A 17,885-nucleotide genomic window follows, 5' to 3' on the forward strand; every position below is an offset into this window, starting at 1 on the left:
CTGACTACCTCAAACACACACCCACTGATGGTGCCATCCCCCAAATGTGTGACTTTGAGACCGTAACAGAGAGGGGAATGCTGATTCAGTTTACAAATCTGAATTTAATGTATTTACTCAGTTATTTATGCCGCGACATCGAATATATCATGAATAATGTATGCCAATGTGTTTGGAGCTGCAATGGCTCAACAAACACGACTGAAGAGCTTACTCGTGCCTTTTGAATTTCTGTCATCATGACAGTATTTTGTTTGTAAAAGAAACACTGTACTGTTTTTTATGTACTGTGAACAAGTACACGCGCTTCACATAAATCCTGATGGGGCCTAATGTTTGTTTTGAAGGAACCCCTGGTGCTGATTCATTTCAATGTTTGTTTGCAAAGGGTTCGCGTTGCAGCATGAGACTGCAGATTCTCGCGCCGAGAGATATTTATTCATACTTTTTCGTAAGATATTTCATTGACTAAATCAAACAAGAGAGAACTACCTTCTTGTGCAGCCTGCTGTGTAAATATTCCTCTATATAATCGCTTTTGAGCTGCACGCTCTTTTAGACTCGCAGCAAGCTTTGGGAAGATAACATTCTGCCTAGTAGGGTGGCAACAAAGTAATTAAAAAGAGTTACAAGAAAAAGTCGCTCAGATCACTTGTGAAAATGTGGCAATCGGTATTTTGTATACGGTGGCTATAAAAAGTCGACACACCCCTGCTCATATGCCAACTTTTGTGATGAGACCAACAAATCATATCCAATCTTTTCCTACCATTAATTCTCCTCTGAGTAACAAGTTTAGATGTTCTAGTAGGCTTTCTAGGACAGCTGTTTGGCTTCCAGAAGCCGATGAGTTTGAACTTTTTGGCCATAATTAACAGCTGCAAGTTGCAACAGACACAAACAGAACATAACCCCCAAAGGTTCAATTCGTATAGTGTTACTGACCTTTACTACTGCTTCCCAAAATTTGTGTTGGCTACAAACCTTTATGTCAGGCAATAACTAACTAGATGTGGAATAGAACTTTATGTACATATCAGAATCTAACAATGTGCTCATTTTATTGACCATCCTGAGGACAGCAAAGCTCAAACTAGCTTGGAACTAGAGGCTGAGAGAGGATTATTACGCAGCGCTGATTAATCGGCATGGGTCAATGTAACCAATGTATGAGGTTCTAATTGCTTCCCCCCCCTCCCCATGCAAACAGACCAGTGACATGCAGCACTCTTCTCCTTCACTCTAAGTCGCTTGGCTCCAAGAAAGACAAACTGCTTTTAAAAAAAAAAAAAAAAACTCCACTGTGAGCTGACTTTGTAAAACAATGTAACATTAGTGCTCCTGCGTATATCAGTTCAGATGTCGGTAGATAGATCCAATATTGTCTTTTTTTTTTTTTTAGCCTCAATGATCGGCCTCGAAATTCCCATATCACTAGTGTGTCTGAAAAACTAACCATTACTTCACAATCACTCCATTCTCTCTGGTATGCCTGATGAAAACTTTGCATGATAATGTGTAGAAACTAGTGCCGCCGCCTAGCGGTGAATTTATAGAATGCAACGACATGAGTAGACGTATGAGCACCAAGGCGCCTCAGAGAGACCACCCACATTTGGCTAGAGTACCACTCATTGCTCCAGAAGAGGTGCAAGCAATGTCATCAAAAATATTTCAAGTATCTCCTCAAGTGACAAAGTAAGTGAATTGTGTTTGTTATCCAATCTGTAGTCATTGATCCAGCACTTTGGTGACGAGTTTCCCCAAGCAGAAAAGTGGTGGCGAGACAATATCAGAGTCCTGTACTTTGTCTCCACCCATGTGCAACATCTTATAATCAGCAAGGATAACTAAAAAAAAGTAAGTTAATGTGACAGAACATGTTTTTTTTTTTTTGCATAATAGTGAGTCTTTAAAATTAATGAACTATGATACATCAAAACATCCTTTTACCATATATGGAAGGTGCGCTACCACAGAGCCCAACAATATTTTTTAGTTGTTTGATCAGAAGCTGTGAGTTTGGCTAATCTAATTCTATTATATTTCCTGGATAATTCACATTTGGTAGGCTTAGCATTCATTTCCACTCAGAGACGGCGCCGGCTTCCTTCTTCATACATACAGTATCTGCAAGTCGAGTGCTTATCTGCACAGTGTTTGGTAGCAAAACACATTTAAACACATAGATCCATCCTGCTGCTCCCAGTGGACTCGTTTTGCCACCTACGTTGTGGGCCGTCATTAGTCCAGCTTTAGTGCGGCTCGTCAGGTGACAGATGATAATGAACATCTTACTGGCTCACTCTTTGTCATAATAAGCAAATGCTTAAATATTAACAAAAAAATGATCTGGGGGGGAAAAAATTGCAGTTGACTAGATTTCAATAAACTTCAGCAATCTAAATAGTACTATTGTGCAACTAATGTAGCATGTGGGTTTACAATAATTAAATAAATAAGCAATTATTTTTTTTAATTATGTTGGATACAATATATATATATATATATATATATATATATATATATATATATATATATATTATGACCATTTTAAAAAGTCAATTAATTGAGGATCATTAATGTTCATAAATTGGACCTTGACAGAGAGCAGAAGTGGAAAAAAAATTTTTGCTTTTGGTGATTTAGTTTCTTTGCATAGCTAGAAAGGCACTCTGATATACAAACTATTTTAATAGTGGCACCCATTTTTTTCTATGCCCTCCCTTCTCACTCTACCCACCTCCCACCTATTTTTGTGATGATGTTGTCAAGTCAACTTTATTTATATAGCCCTTCATCACACACGTCCACAGTTAGAAAAACATACATTTTGATGAAGAAGAGGAAGAGGAGAACAAAAGGGCTCTGAAAACTATAAATAATTGTAAAACTTTTCATTTATTTAAATGTATGTGAAACCCCTGTCATTATTATTTTTATTTATTTATTAATGTTATTTTTTTAAATTTACGTGAAACCCCTGGCATTATTTTTTTAAATTAATTTTTCTGTCTCTATTGTACACTAATATATTGTATTTAATGTATTAAAATTAAATGTATTTTTTTCTCAGATGAGTTGAGGTTACCAAAACATTCCATCCATCTTCTCCTGGTCCGGCCCCTCTGTCAAATTTTAGAACTCATTGTGGCCCGCCAATCAAAAGGTTTGCCCACCCCTGGTATAGCGCATTCACAACACTTGCAGCCGTAAGAACGCTCTTTATATAGACTAACAAAGTAGCAATAATTCAAGGGTTTGCGATTGGAGATATTGAACTCACGCGGGGCATATTAAAGATAGAAAAAATTAAATAAAAAAATTATAAAAAATAAAAAATCACTCGACACACCACAGATAAAATTGATAATATAAACGATAATATTTGAGATATCTTCTCAATCATCTTGCTGACTTTCATCAGAAGGGGAGGAAGCTTTCAAATTTGGCCTAATTATCAAGAAGTGTGTGCCCTGCTTTAGATTTGATTGCCATTTCATTTCGATGTCTTTTGAAATGGAGTCAGATGTTCCAGTTATGCCTTTTTGGACACTTTTGAAGGATTTATACCTTGTATTTTATTAAGGACAATAAAACTAAGCTCCGTTTGTTCCAAGTGGAATTTCATGGGCAAGAATGGCCGACCAGTTCTTTTCAGTGTCATTATCGAAATTTAACGAATAATTTAAAAGGAGATTGGGCCTTGGTCCCCTAAAACTATTTTAGTCGCAACGGCGCTTCCATATGCTCAGTGCCCATTACTGCAGGTTGTTACATTTGAAAAACCCAGAGAGGGTTCAAAATAAATCGGGTGCATACAATGCAAACACTCACATAAAGCCAGTCTCATGAATACATCGTCACGACTCATTGAATATCTCCTCACTAAAACGGCCATTAAATGCAAATCCCTCCGAGCATCCGCCGCTCGTAACCAATCTCAAAAAGTGTTGTCCACAGCTACTTACCTCGGCCGAGGTGCAAGCGTAAGCCTTTGCCGCCGTCACCAAGCTCATTCCCATTAGAGCAAACCTATTTGGCTTGTGTTACAAGCCATTCAATCAGGCAGCCATGCCCTGATTTTTCGTTTAAGCCCGGAGGCCTCAAGCTCATCCAGGCACAGCCTCTCAATAAATGCTGAGTCTCGGCATCATTTTCCCCTGCTAACAAAACATAATACATTTTCGTACACTTGCTGTGCGACGATTTTGTATTGACGTCCCGTTGTAAAATGAGACGAGGCGCGCGCGTTCAGTGTTCGCTCACTGATAATGCCGCAGTCACGAGTGAGCCGTGTCATTTACGTTGTCTAGCCGATAGCTGTGGAGAAGCGGTCATGATGACCTGCTGGCACTGTGAGTAGGCGCTTCATCATACCTCTTTATGGTCCTCACAGAGGGCTTTGCGTTGCAACACACTGATGGAAACAATGAAGCTCCATGGCAACCAGACCGTGAACAGCAAACGGTTCAAATTCTTGCAAAGGGACCATTAGCGAGTCCCGGTTGAATCGGCCTCACGTTGTGAATCTCCGGTGATCTGCTCCAATTAGCCTATTATACTTATGTCAAACTGCAATATAGAAATAATAGAAAATAAAATGCTGCTATAATAACTAGATGGAGTGATAAAATGTAGCTGTCTAAGAATAACGTGTGTGTGTTGAAATGGCGTTTGAGTTCTGGATCCTTTCAAAGAAAACCAAAGGAATGAAACAATATTATATTATCACTGTTAATTTATTTTCTATTTCCATTCCAAGCCATTTTTAAAGACCATAAATTCTTGCGTATAATAATAATAATAATAAAAATACTAAATTGGCATGAATTGGAATAAATGTGGTTTGAGACATTTTGATTTGAGCAGGGGTCTTCAATCCTGTTCCTCGAGGTCCGCTGTCCTGTTTTCCATCCCTCCCGGCTGCAACACCTGATTCAAATGATCAGGATCGTCAAATGCAGACCTTGCTGATAATCTGATTATTTGAATCAGGTGTGTTGCAGCAGGGAGGGTTGGAAAACGGGCAGGACACCGGCCCTCGAGGAACAGGATTGAGGACCCCTGGACTAGAGGCTACACTCACTCACAATTGCTACAAAAGTAAAATTCATTTTTTTTTTTCCCTTGTCTAGGACTTTTCCACCTGTTCAGGCACACAAAGTGGACTTACTCGCACCTGTGTGTTGCCACAGCGTATTGCCAAATTACCTGTGACCCTGAACAGGATAATTAAGCAGTATGGACAACGAACGGCTATGTTGCTTGTGAAAAATCTGTTAAATTCTAAAAAGCGACTTCATGAGCACCTTGCACGCTACGTTTTCTGCCATTTTGTATTTTACAGGTGCTTTTGTTGCAGTCACCTTCCACCAGCTTACTGGGTCACTTAACTTCCTTTCCTACGCTCCCTCAACCCGTCTAGCCTTATGTCCCATCTGGTGTGCACAGGCGGGACTGGGACCGGCTTGTGTGCTATGCTGGGACCCTGGGGGGAGCAAAGCTGCTGCTGCTGCAGAGATCTCGCTACTTCATTGCAAATCTCACTGGATCCACTCACATTGTCAAGCAGGGCAGAGTCCCTTGGTAGCACGTGTAGCTCACATACACATCCCGCACAACAATTTTGACACCACTCGCAATTTAGGTGTGTGTGTGCTTGGAATCTTCCAAATGCTCAATATTCATCCACTCAAAATTGGAAACCGACTCAACAGATGAGCGGAATTCAACCCTTTCCATCACAGGTGTCAAAAATCAAGGCTCGGGGGCCAGTTCTGGCCCACCAAATCATTTTGAGTGGCCCGCCAAAGCAAATTATGAACATTCACTTCATGTTACCAATTCTCAATTGCAAAATGTCTTCACTTTGAAAACATTTGCAACAATTTTTGCCATTTTAAAATAAGAAGTAATACAATTTGAAAAACAGTTTTCACTTGCCTCTGATTTCAAAATGAATCCATCTGGGGAAAAAGTGCACGATCTTAGACTGGCTAGGCAATTACTGGACCCAAACCCAATAGAGCGCACATTTGACGGACCTGAACAGGAGACGGATGAACCAATCTCACAAACAAACAAGAACTCAAAGAGGCTGCAGTAAAAGCCTGGAAAATTATTTCAAAAGAAGCAAGCAACAGTCTGGTTATGGTTGCACCACCAAATTTAACTTTTTTCACTTCAAGTTCATTTAACAATGCCAGTTGCAATACTTTTGCTGAGTTGTTTAAACATCTAAATGTAAATAAAATTAAATAAACCCATGATGAAAAAAAGTTTAACCCCCTTGCTCTCATTCTAAAAAGCACAGCCGCACCGGCTCAATAGATGGCAAAGGAGCCCGCTGCTGCTTTTTGGCATCTAGCCGCAACAGTTGAGAAAAAAAACATATTCATATCTTGACAGTTAATTAGAGGCAAGGCGCTAACTGAAAGCCTTAGCTGATAAGTGATGGAACAGAGGAAAAAGAGAACCAAGCTGAGTGACACATAAGTGAATTAAGTGCACAAAGGCACATCTCATTCACTTTGCGCACCCACTGAGACACATGAATATGATTTCTTAAACAGCACTGCGCTTTTTGACGGGACTTTTTTGTCGTTTGGCCGTCTACGTGTATGTTTAAAAAAAATAAAATGTTGACTTTCTGAACAACCGTGTGCTTGTCCTATTACGCTAATTACGGCCTGTGCTAATTTTAGCAAGTGCTAACTCAAGAGTCTATGCTAGCTTGAACGCTTGCTAATCAGTGCAATGTCAGAACACCTTATAGTAGTTATAAATGTCTTCATATTAATATGGACGTAGCGTTAGCAGACATTGTTGAAACCCTCCTGCTTTGACAGTTCTACTTTTCAGCGACATAAACTTGCCCACACACTCAAAAGGTCACACTCATTTTTTTCCCTCCTTTTAAGTGTAGAGCAAATGAAGTGTCCGTAGTGTAAATGATCACCTGTTCCTGTCATTTAATAGCCTACGTACCCTCGTTGACACCCCCACGTCGCATTTCATTTCACTCCATGAATATTAACACCATCAGCGTCTCTGTGTGCAACCACGAGATTACGTCTGCTCATAATTTGAGACTTGCTAGGCTATTCGTTTCTGCTTGTCCTCATTGTGGTTGAAGGGTGAGTTTGTCAAATTCCGAACACTGTGACTAAATCTTGCACCAAAGCAGCACTCTGCCGGTACCACACTCGCATGTAAGATTAGTATTAATAAACCCAAAACCGCCTCCTTGAATGAAGCCAACACGAGATTTTTATTTTCACTGCTCAAAAATAAATGATCAAAGCTGGACTCGTGTCCATAAGCGTACATTTTTTTGCGGTGAAGCCAATTGTCATATTCCTTGCGCTGCACTAAATTTGACTAATGATTGGGGGAAAAAAAAAAAATAAAGTGTTCTAAATTCATTCCGCACAAGTTATTTGGCGACTTGCTTGGGTGCACAACGGCAAATTAGAGTTGTCACATTAACCAAGAAGGAGGCTGCAGCATCATTAATTCACATTTAAACGTAACATAAAGAAACATTTGCGCTTTTTTTGATTAATGACCATGAATTTGAAATGCGATCAATCGAGTCTATCAGAAAACCCTCTGATTTTGTGTCCTTGAGTGGTTGTGTTGCTGTTGTCAGACTATAATTATTAGCATGCTAAGTGAAACTCTATTTTTTAATCTTATTTACTCAGTCAGCAGTTATCATGCGTTGCTACAACTGTTATTTTTCTTCAGTACGCACAAGCATGGATTCATTTTTCCCACCCCGATGAATCATGTTATCTATGTTCCATTGAAGTGGTATTTTTTTATTTTTTTTAATCTCCTCCTGCACACACTTGACTCAGGAATTGAGACCAGAGTTGAATACTAAGATTAAACTATGTGACAGAAATGATCATTTCAATAATTTTAGATTTATTTGATAACTGATTAGTTGTCAATCAAAGTATCATTTTTTATCAAACCAGGCATCAGTATCGGGCTGATACGGGCCTCATTTTAAGGTAACGGGAAGTCATGTGGGCTCCCCATAACAGTCATCGATAGTTAAGGCAAAATAATCTGACATTGATTAATTCCTCCACAGCAGTAGATGGCGCTATATCGCAGCAGTTTGTCACATCGGAACCATTATCTGCTTCAGAAAAAAATATTTTTTGTTCACTATTTTTTTACATTAAATTTTAAATGGATAATTTATCCGCTATAATGAAAGGAACAATGACAGATAAAACATAAAAGCTTGTAATAAAGTGAATGACATTGCCATCATTGCAAAGGTGGACCAGCAAGGACACCTCCCATGTCATTTTTTTGCACACCCTCGATAATGATAAGAACGAAAACAAATTTAATCTCGCCACGCACATACACGCATGAACACACACGCATACATAGCGATAAAATCCAAGAGAATAAATTGAAGTGCAGAAAAACAAGGAAGCGAAAGATGGAAGTGAAATAAGGAAGCACTATTGTACCATCAGCACTTAGTGAGGAAATACCAGAAAGAAGAAAAAATTAAACAAAATCATAAAAAAAATGCTAGAAAAATGAAAACAAATATATAAATGCACACATAAATAAAAGGATAAAATCTACAAAACCCTGAAAGTTAATTATTATGCTTTACCCTGTCCATTCACCCATTCCCAAAAATCAAAACAGGTCGCCCAGAGTGCTTAGCCATCGACGTTCCTTTGCAGCAAAGTCGAAATGTCATGAAAACGACGACAGCGGCTTCCTTGTTGCCATGGCCTGGGGCAGGATGAATGAGCTAATATAAAGTCAGAGCGCAAGTTGGTTCGAAGGCGCGCTGATAATCCAACAATGGTCTCATTGCAAGTTAATGACAAGGTCCATAAAGGGCCATTTGGACAAAAAATATGAACCGTGTTAAAAGCAGCGAGAAAAGCACAGAAGGCCGTCCACGACTGGTGCGGACTCGCCGATTAATGTTTTCTCATCCAGTCTCTTTTTCCTCTTTCTGCCATGGATGAACAGTGTATACATTTACATAATCAACTATAGGTAAATGATAGCTACTCAGCGACACATTTCATTTATATGGAAATGCGACTGCCGTTTGGCCTAAAAGGAAATCACTGAAGTGTTGAAAAGTGGTTGAGAAATTGTGTTTTGGTGAATAGTCGCTCGCAGAGACGATATCAGCACATCTCCATCTCCCCGCTTGAATGACACAGGCAAAGGTGCACATGAATTGAAAAAAGTTAGGGAACAACATTTTTTTTTTTTTTTTTTTTTAATTTCAGGGTTCGGAGTCAAAGGAGCAGAAGGCGAGTCAAGTACCGACACACAAAAAAAAATCATAGTGAACGTTGACCGATTTGAAAATGAACGCAAACAGATAAGTTCAGCTCTAATTAATGGAATGATAGATACAAAATAATATTTAACATCATTGAAACAATACGATGGAAATTGAGATACAACAATAAAAGAAAACGAATCAAATACAAAATTCTGAGCGGGACAAAAAGAATGTCACAGTTAAGAACCAAGGAAGGAAGGAAATTGAAAGACTAAAGGTGCTGGCAATGCTTCTCCAAACCCATCGGAAAAAAAAAAAAATCTCTATTTGATTCCTCTTTTTATCCATTTTCAATTTATGCTAAAAAAACAGACAAATTAATAAATACATACATAACATGAAAATCATCAAAACAGTTAGTCCACGGAGCGACAGTTTCAGCACAGTCAAAAAATCCACTAAGAGGAAAAACCAAGTCAGACAAAGTTGTCTTGTCCAATATTTGCCCCCCCCCCCAAAAAAAAAAAGAAAAAGTGTCTTCCAGGCAGTGCTGGCTGATTATTTTCACTCTGCTGCTACAGTTGGAAATTTAAACCAAACAAATGAAAAAAACAAACAAAAAAAAACCCCATTCAATTCACCAGCAAAAAACAGCAGTAATAAAATTTGCACTTTTTTTGACAAAATCATCAACAATATATTAAACATAATTTCAACTAATAATGACTTCAGTATTTCAAAATGTGAAGAATAACATCATGGCTTCCCTCCTTGAAATTTCTAGTAAGCGATCAAGGAGACGGGACGGAGAGAGATGCACTGAACACATCCTATTGGGTGGTCACAGTGTTTAGTGCTGCCATCTTTTCACAAACAAAAATAAATAAATAAAAAATAAATAAATTAATAAATAAAAAATCAAATTAATTTCCGTACTTCAACCACGTCCGTGGAAGCTACGTATCCTCAAACTGCGTCTTCCCGACAACCTTTGTTCCTTGAGGTCCCTCCCCCACGGATGCCAGCACCAATCACGTACACCTCACATGCAAGCTCCCGATGGCCCGAATGACAGTGATCGTATTTTACAAGGTTACAACGGACAAGGTCGGTCGGAGGGGCGGGTTGGGGCGGGTCGTCAGTACTCCCGACGAATCAAACGCGCGCGAACGCAAACCTCGGACAGTCACTCAGGGTCACGTGGATGCTCGAGTGATATTTTTCCGCGCTTCCAACTGCTTCTATCTGGAACTCCTTTGAAAAGATCCACGTGGAGTTCCAGTGAAGTTGTGCAATGTCTCTCCGGAACTCTTACCGTAGTAAGTGTGCTTTCACATGTCAAGTCTTTTGTTTGTTGCTTTTTTTTGTGTGTGTGTGTGTGTGTGTGTGGAAACGTTCCAGCGACTCACAAAGAGTTCAAAAGAGATCACAGTTGCCAATATGGTACTGTCAAAATGTTTCTATATTTGCTGCTAAGAGTGGAAATGACGATTTCTATACATAATATTCCTTGTCCTTGTCTTTGGGTCTCTTGTTCGCGGCGCTGCTTTTGGTGCCGCAGCTGGGCGTTTTATCTTTCACCACGGCGCCGTTGGTTTGCGCCGAGTTGCTGATGTAGTTGCGCGTCTCGTCCACCTGGTAGGACCCCTCGTCCCTGTTTCTGTACTTGTACATAGCGTAGAGGAGGATGAGGATGCAGAGGGCGGCAGCCGAGACAATGCCCACCACCATGCCCGTGGTGCTGCTCGATTCCCGTATGACCTCCGAGGCCCCCGGCGGTACTCGCCGCACCACGCCGGGCACTGTGGGTAAGGCGGCGGGCACCGTGCGCAGCATGGGCGAGGTGATGTAAGGACCCCGCGGCTTGGTGCCGTCCAGATCGAAGGATGTGGGGAGGGGCAGCAGGACTATGTCCGGCTGCGGGGGTTTTACCTCGCGGTTGTTCATTTTCCCAGCGGGCAGCTTGGGAAGTGCGGCCGAGGGGGCCGCCGCAGCCGGCGTGCCCCGAGGGTTGGGTAGAGGCAAGGTGGGTGTAGTCCTACCTGCCTCAGAGGCTTTGCTAGGCCTCAAGTCCTTGGCCTCCCACTTGGGTGCGAGGGCTTTGTAGCCGCCTTCATAGGTTGATGTGGTCAAGATCTTATCTGTTACCAGGGAGAAGGTGTTGTCAAAATCTTCATCGTCAGTCGGGGGCAGGCTAGAGTCGAACGCTTCGCCAGAGCCAAACCCCGAAATCACCACGCCATCATCATCATCACCATCATCACCATCATCATCATCACCACCATCATCACAATCATCGCCGCCTCGGTCCGACAAGCAAGGCACCCCCGCCTCAGTGGCCATGGCCAAGGATTCTTTGGTGGTCTCGATAATGGTGAGGAGGGGGTGGAGGGTTGGGGGGAGGGAGATGAAAGAAGAGCGGGTGGAGACAGAAGGGATGTCTATGGGATCCTCCACTAAGATGGGGATGACTAGCTCCCCTCCTGGAAAGCGACAGAGAGAAAGAGACACGCGTGAGGTGGCAAGAAAAGACTTCCAAGCATCAAAGAAGCAACACGAGAACAGATGACCAGAGAACGCAAAATGCAAAGCTCAACATAGAGAAGAAATGAACTGGAGACAAAAAAAGAAAATATACAAATGAAATAAAATGAAAAAAATCAAGAAACTCGGAAACAGAAAAGACAGTCGCAGTGCAAACAAAAGTAAAGTTAGAACCAAACAAGAGCCGTCGTAAAAGGAACAGCCATTTAGTAAAGTATGTGTTGCATCAAAAGGCTTGAAGAGATGCGCAAGGGTGAGCCGGAACAAACATCGGGAAGCAGCCTCACAACTGGATTTTGCTCACTGTCCGCTTTTCCACCCACTTGTCAATCATCAAATTAAACATGTAAAAAAAAAAAAACACAGATTTCCATCGACTGAAAGAGCTGAATGGTTGACCCTGCTTTTGCAAACCAAAACAGCAGCACATATCAAGGCACATAATCAGTCTCTTACTGGGCACAATTTGAACGTTATTGTGCGCTATTATTACCATTCCAGTCATCGTTATGCAGAGCACTTTTGAAAATTACATTATAATCTCATTTAAATTATTTTAATGCTCACTTAAAAAAAAAAAAATTATTGTAAAATGTAGCACATTGGTGGAGCAGCGGGGCAGCCATAAAACTTTTCAGACTGGTGCTGAACTGAAACAAAAAGTAAGGGTATCGTGATATAATTAATACAAATTTTTTTTTTTTTTTTTACATACTAGGAATCTAATCAGTGTCACGCCTAGTTTTTTTCTTTCTCTGGTCTTGATCAGTCGATAGCTTTCTTCTCGTCCACATTATAAAAAAATAAAGATTGTAGTTATTGCTCTCTCTTTACACGGCTAACTTCTACAATCATATTTTAAAATAAATTGACAAGTGGGAGGATTGGCACAGTTTGACTTTGATCAAAAAAAAAAGTGCCATAAAGATAGTGGCAACTTTTTGAAAGAGCTGGCTAAAAATTCAAATTGTCTTCTAAGAGGCTTGTTTCATTTCCAAAACGAAAGGAACAAACTAAAACAAACGTTAACCTGTCAAAACAACAATTAAATAAAAAAAGCTGCTTGGCAGTTTTGCCTCGACGTAAATTAATGAAACATGCCCGTTAAAAAACAGAAATGGCCTCTCTTTGCCTTTTGACTCCCAACAGTTAAGACAGTGGCACCGAGTCACACGGCAGTTCAACGACATCTGAATGTTTGTACAATTAACACGCATGTTTAAGTAGCATGTTAACTCATTTACTGCCATTGACGGCTAATGACGTCAAAGATTTTTTTTTTTTTTTACTCGGCTGGTATTGAATGAGTTAATCTTAACTCAACATTTTCAGAACATGGTGATAGATTCACCCCGAAAGTAAATATTATTATTTCCTTTATTTTCAGAACGAAATTATCAGCCAATGTACTTAATTCTTCACGACTAAAATGGTTAAATCCGAAAACATTCAGATGTGCATTGAAGCTACTCATCCTCTTGCCAAAGTGGCTTGTTTGTACATTGCAAAGGCTCACAAACGGGGCACTAGAAAGAGATGCAAACCTTATGAAACAGCAACATGGAGGGAACAAAAAGAAGGCGGCAACAGAAATGAAGGAAAGAAACAAAAAAACAACTGATATCAAATGAAAGGAAATAATGAAAGCATTGCAAAAAAAAAAAAAAAAAAAGTTTAGTTAGAGCAAACATTGTTCAAACATTCACAAAGTAAAAGCCACAGATCGAGCTCTCCAGAATGGGATCAGTCATAATTAAGAGGAAAACAAAAGTCAGCTAGGAACGAGAGAAACGACGACGACAAAGAAAAAGAAGAAATGACAAAAGCCTACAAAAAAAAAAAAAAAGGACAGTTTGGAAAAGGAAGAAAGCATACCATCAGTTTTGTCAACTTACATCAACAAATTGCCCGCATGATTTTGGCAGGAAGAAAAAAAAAAGTTTACAAAAGAAAGTTGTGTGAGAATGCCTTTGGACAAGTTATATGTAGATTACCTTTGAAACACTTTTGGATTCTTTTCTATATATTTTGTCTTTTTTTTTTTTTTTTTTTTAAACAGGATGGTACAGGGAGGCAACAACACATACACATCCACACATCATGACGTGAAAAATAATTGTCACCATTCTCTTCAGGATATATAGATTATTTTTAGATATATATATTTTTTTATATAAAAATCACTTATCTACACTTAATTCCTTTCATTTCATGAACATGTACAGCCTCGTTAATTTTTTTTTTCTCCTTCTCGCTAGCTTGTTCTTACGAACGAAAGGATGACTGTACATATCTTAGAAGCTCTACATTAAAGGATTTGGGAGGGGGGAGGGGTGTGAGAGAAAGGGGGCGGGACCTATGAACATACTAGGGAGGAAATGATATAGATGGGGGTGAACGTGTACATCAGTTGCCATGTCCATGTAAAGGCGGCACGAAGCGGTCGGGCGGCATTAGAGCTTTTGGCTGTAAGGAAGGGATGGGGATATACAAACAATGAGCATATAGTACATGCCCATCTACAAAAGAGAACAGCACTCTCAACACTGACAGTTTTACAAACCCTAAGCTGCAACTTCTTTGCCATGCACCAAAGCCACCAAGTCTTTACGCTCCAATTTCCAATCTTAAAATAGGCATCAAGTGACAGGAAAATAGTAGCATTTAAAACATTTTTTTGCACAGATAGTGGCTCTAACTTTGGAGGCGCTTTTTTTTTTTCTCCGTGCATCCATTTCCAATTATTCATTTTTTTTTCTATTACAAAACTCGTAATTATTGTTGCAGATTCACAGAGAAAATAGGAAGCTTGAATCATAATAAACATTGTCAGTAATCATTCTTATTAGATATTTCAAATCTTTGACATTTTCAGAAAGAAACAACACGAGGTGCACATATATGCTCGAGAACATATATGTGTCCTAAGGATAAAAAAAAAAAAAACATATTAGCAAGCAAGAAAGGCATTAAATTTGTCACACTATATCAAAGATGAACAACCAGAAAGCACACACTGAGGCAGACAATAAGAAAGTGGAGGGACAGTTTCAAGGTCAAGTGTCACCACCTTCCTTTAACTAATAATACCCATTTGTATTATTAGTTAGTCAAATACATTTCTCTTGTTAGTACTTTAAACACGGGACAGGGCGTGCAGTCTGGATGTACGTCAGAAACGAGAGGAACAATTTCTATTGAATTATTATTATTTTTATCCCTTTTTTTTTTTTTTTAAAATTCCACTATTAGACGTTGGGTTAATGCATGCGTAAGTAAGTTGCATTTAGGGAGAGTAAGATAACGTAATACCACTACAACAAGCTGGGGTAATGTAAGGGTAGAGGCTTGACAAGTGGGGGTGAGGGGGAGGGGGGGGGGTAGCTGTCACCAAGGGCTGCAGGATGGTTTCTCAGGCAAAGGAAGCATCGGTAAGCAATTCAACAAGGGATGAAGACGCACCACTTGGGATGGATAACCAACTTTTTTTTGTCCTATAACCCTTGTGAACAACCAACAGCCTTCGTCTGACAGAAAAACATTTCAAGGTATTGAGTTCCACAAGCGCAGACCACGTGGAGTTAGAAATTTGGTTTCATTTTAATATTTGTTGGAGGCAATTTCATTTTTAAAAAAGACAAATATCACGCCGTGTATAGCAAATGGCCGTGCCTGCTGTTAGCTTCAGCCACGTTATCATGCTAGTGAAACAACCGCTAGCGTAAAAACGAAACAATCGATTAATATACGTTTAACATGTTGTCAGGTTAACATCAAGTAGATAGTACAGTAATAATCCTAAGTAATAACAAAATAATAAAGTAGTAATAATCAATTTATTACATTTACACAACGCAATAAAATCAAGGCTAGCTTTTCCTTCAGATCTGGACCTCAAAATTAGCTGACGAACCAATACTGAAAGATGTGATTGAAAACTCGATGGATTTCTATTCATGGGAAAACAGATCCTTTCTTGTCCTATTCCAATGAACGAAAGAAGCTTTTCCATCGCACAGAATCTGAACTGCTCAGCTCCGCCCACTGTTAACGCTAGTCCAGCAGATTTTTCTCGTGCGTCTCCCAAAATATACTCCTTCTCATTGTTATTAGCATGTCTCGTTAAGACTGATATTTTCCATTGCGCTATTTTAAAATGGGAACGCAACCGCCCCTCACTGAGGCGAGTAAAGTTTACTCGAGCCAATACTGCGCAGTGCAAAAGAGTCTCTGTTCAAGGCAAAATTAATCTCGCTCCGTCCTTGTTTACTTGGCAGCGTTTGCACTCTTGTTGTTTGCTTTGTTTCCTATCCACAAAACATTAGCGAGCAAGAAAAGGGCTTCAAATAGGTGCAGAGGACCTTGATGTTTCGGTAAACACTTTAATCCTGGCTAAGCTCTCGCACAAGCATTTCACGTCTTTCTGGCAAACACGGCACTTTGCTTGCCTACCCAAATTTTGTTTGTGTTGCACGCTTGTCCAGATGGACGCGATTGGACGGATGAAAGCTCCGCCTCGACGGAAATACTGTAATTCTCCATTTTGCTCGACACACAGCTGCTTCTCAGACACGAGGGGATACAATCTCAGCACTAGCGCTTTTATCAGTGAGAAAGGAATAATCCTTAAGAGTAGCAGAACTGATCATTTTCGAGAGCGAGCATTTCGCAGACTGAATGTTACAGGCATTTTCTCATCACCCTTGGAGAGAAAAAAAAAAAAATCATCGCATACACAATAGCTAAAAGTTTCTGAAGCGGCATTAAGTAAATAAATCGGCGATCTTGATTGACTGACAGCCTCAGCAGTTTAAAGGTCGCAAATGCAGAAATTGTGTTGAATGGAACTTCCCTTCACTTTGTTCCGACGACCCCATTCCCGTGTCTATCCTGCAATTGCTGAGCTGTCCAAATTGAGATGAATCCTGACCGCGTGTAAGGGATTTTACCACGTGCGCCCACCATGAAAGCTGAAAGCTGGAACGCCAGCACTAACCAACTCAATGCGATTTCAACCCTGAAAATTGTCAAAGTCAGTAATTTGAGGACTTGAAATCCCATTGTGCATGTGTGCATTGTGCCCAGAGACCTGCGGAAGCACATTCATTCACCTCCCACATGTAGCAGGCTGATTACCACATGCCTATAAAAGGACTGGCCAAAGATTATACGGGTGCCGTCAAATCACCTTGAAAAGACAGAATGCTGACGATTGGTTGCTATTTTTACATACGTCACTGAAAAAGTTCAGCTTGTCGAGTCCAAGTGGAAATAGCACTAATCTATATATATATATATTTATTACTATTTTATTACTATTATTATTAAATTAAGCATCCAGTGATATTTGTCATTTTCCAGTATGTTTTAGGTTGTACTCAACTACTTGCAATGCAAGCGGGCACAAATCTCCTTGTTTGCGCTCTTGTGGAACCCGCATGGGATTAAAGGGTAAGGGTTGAACAATTTTTATTTTTTTTTTTTAATAAAAGACAGACAACACAACCATAAGACACCCGCACACAGCAGACAGGATGGACAGACAGACGTCACTACCACAAGTTCAAGCAGAAAACGCAAGACATCTCAAAGGGAGGAGCAGGCCTGCCGCTGTGTCCCCCCCCCCCCCCCCCCCCCCCACAGTGAAAACACACGCCGACATGCTGCACGAGCCTGCTTGGTGAGGGGGTTAGCGGACAGTCATGGGGGACGGAGAAGAAGTAGCGGCACCGATAATGGAGGCCAATCATATGCATGCTGAAGCAAAGGGTATGGAGAGAGGAGGAGGGGGGAGGGGTTATTTGTTAGTTTCTGGAGCTGCACTACAGTCCAATACAGGGTACATGCCACAAATGCCTTCTACTTGGAGCAACAGATAGAATAGAAAAACAGATATACTTTGTCGCAATAAAAGTCTTTTTATGCCATCTGCATTCAAACAGTATATGCAGAGAGGCGGGAAAAAAAGAAGATGGGTGAGTGTGGACGGAGGTGGGAGGGGGGAGGGGGAGTCATTCTTTCACACACAACTTTCTTCAGACAGAATGGG

The 17,885-nt window shown here is 40.3% G+C and overlaps 1 protein-coding gene across 13 annotated transcripts in view; it reads right to left on the reverse strand.

Annotated features, from left to right (window-relative positions):
- Positions 1-10,663: 10,663 nt before the first annotated feature.
- The window catches only part of nrxn3b (neurexin 3b), a 196,645-nt gene continuing 189,423 nt past the window's right edge, over positions 10,664-17,885 (reverse strand). For 9 of the 13 annotated variants that reach the window (XM_088286175.1, XM_088286177.1, XM_088286174.1 and 6 more), the window contains one exon: positions 10,664-11,775. In XM_088286175.1, coding sequence (XP_088142301.1) covers positions 10,787-11,775 — 989 coding nt within the window. In that variant the 3' untranslated portion in view covers positions 10,664-10,786. Of the gene's footprint in view, positions 11,776-13,711; positions 14,303-17,885 lie in introns of all 13 variants that reach the window. The other 4 variants (XR_015840152.1, XR_015840150.1, XR_015840151.1 and 1 more) reach the window with 3 other exon arrangements.

The sequence above is a fragment of the Idiotropiscis lumnitzeri genome, chromosome 21, assembly GCF_059441095.1.
Source record: "Idiotropiscis lumnitzeri isolate Australia: NSW breed Sydney's pygmy pipehorse chromosome 21, RoL_Ilum_1.0, whole genome shotgun sequence".
NCBI classification, from domain to species: Eukaryota; Metazoa; Chordata; class Actinopteri; order Syngnathiformes; family Syngnathidae; genus Idiotropiscis; species Idiotropiscis lumnitzeri.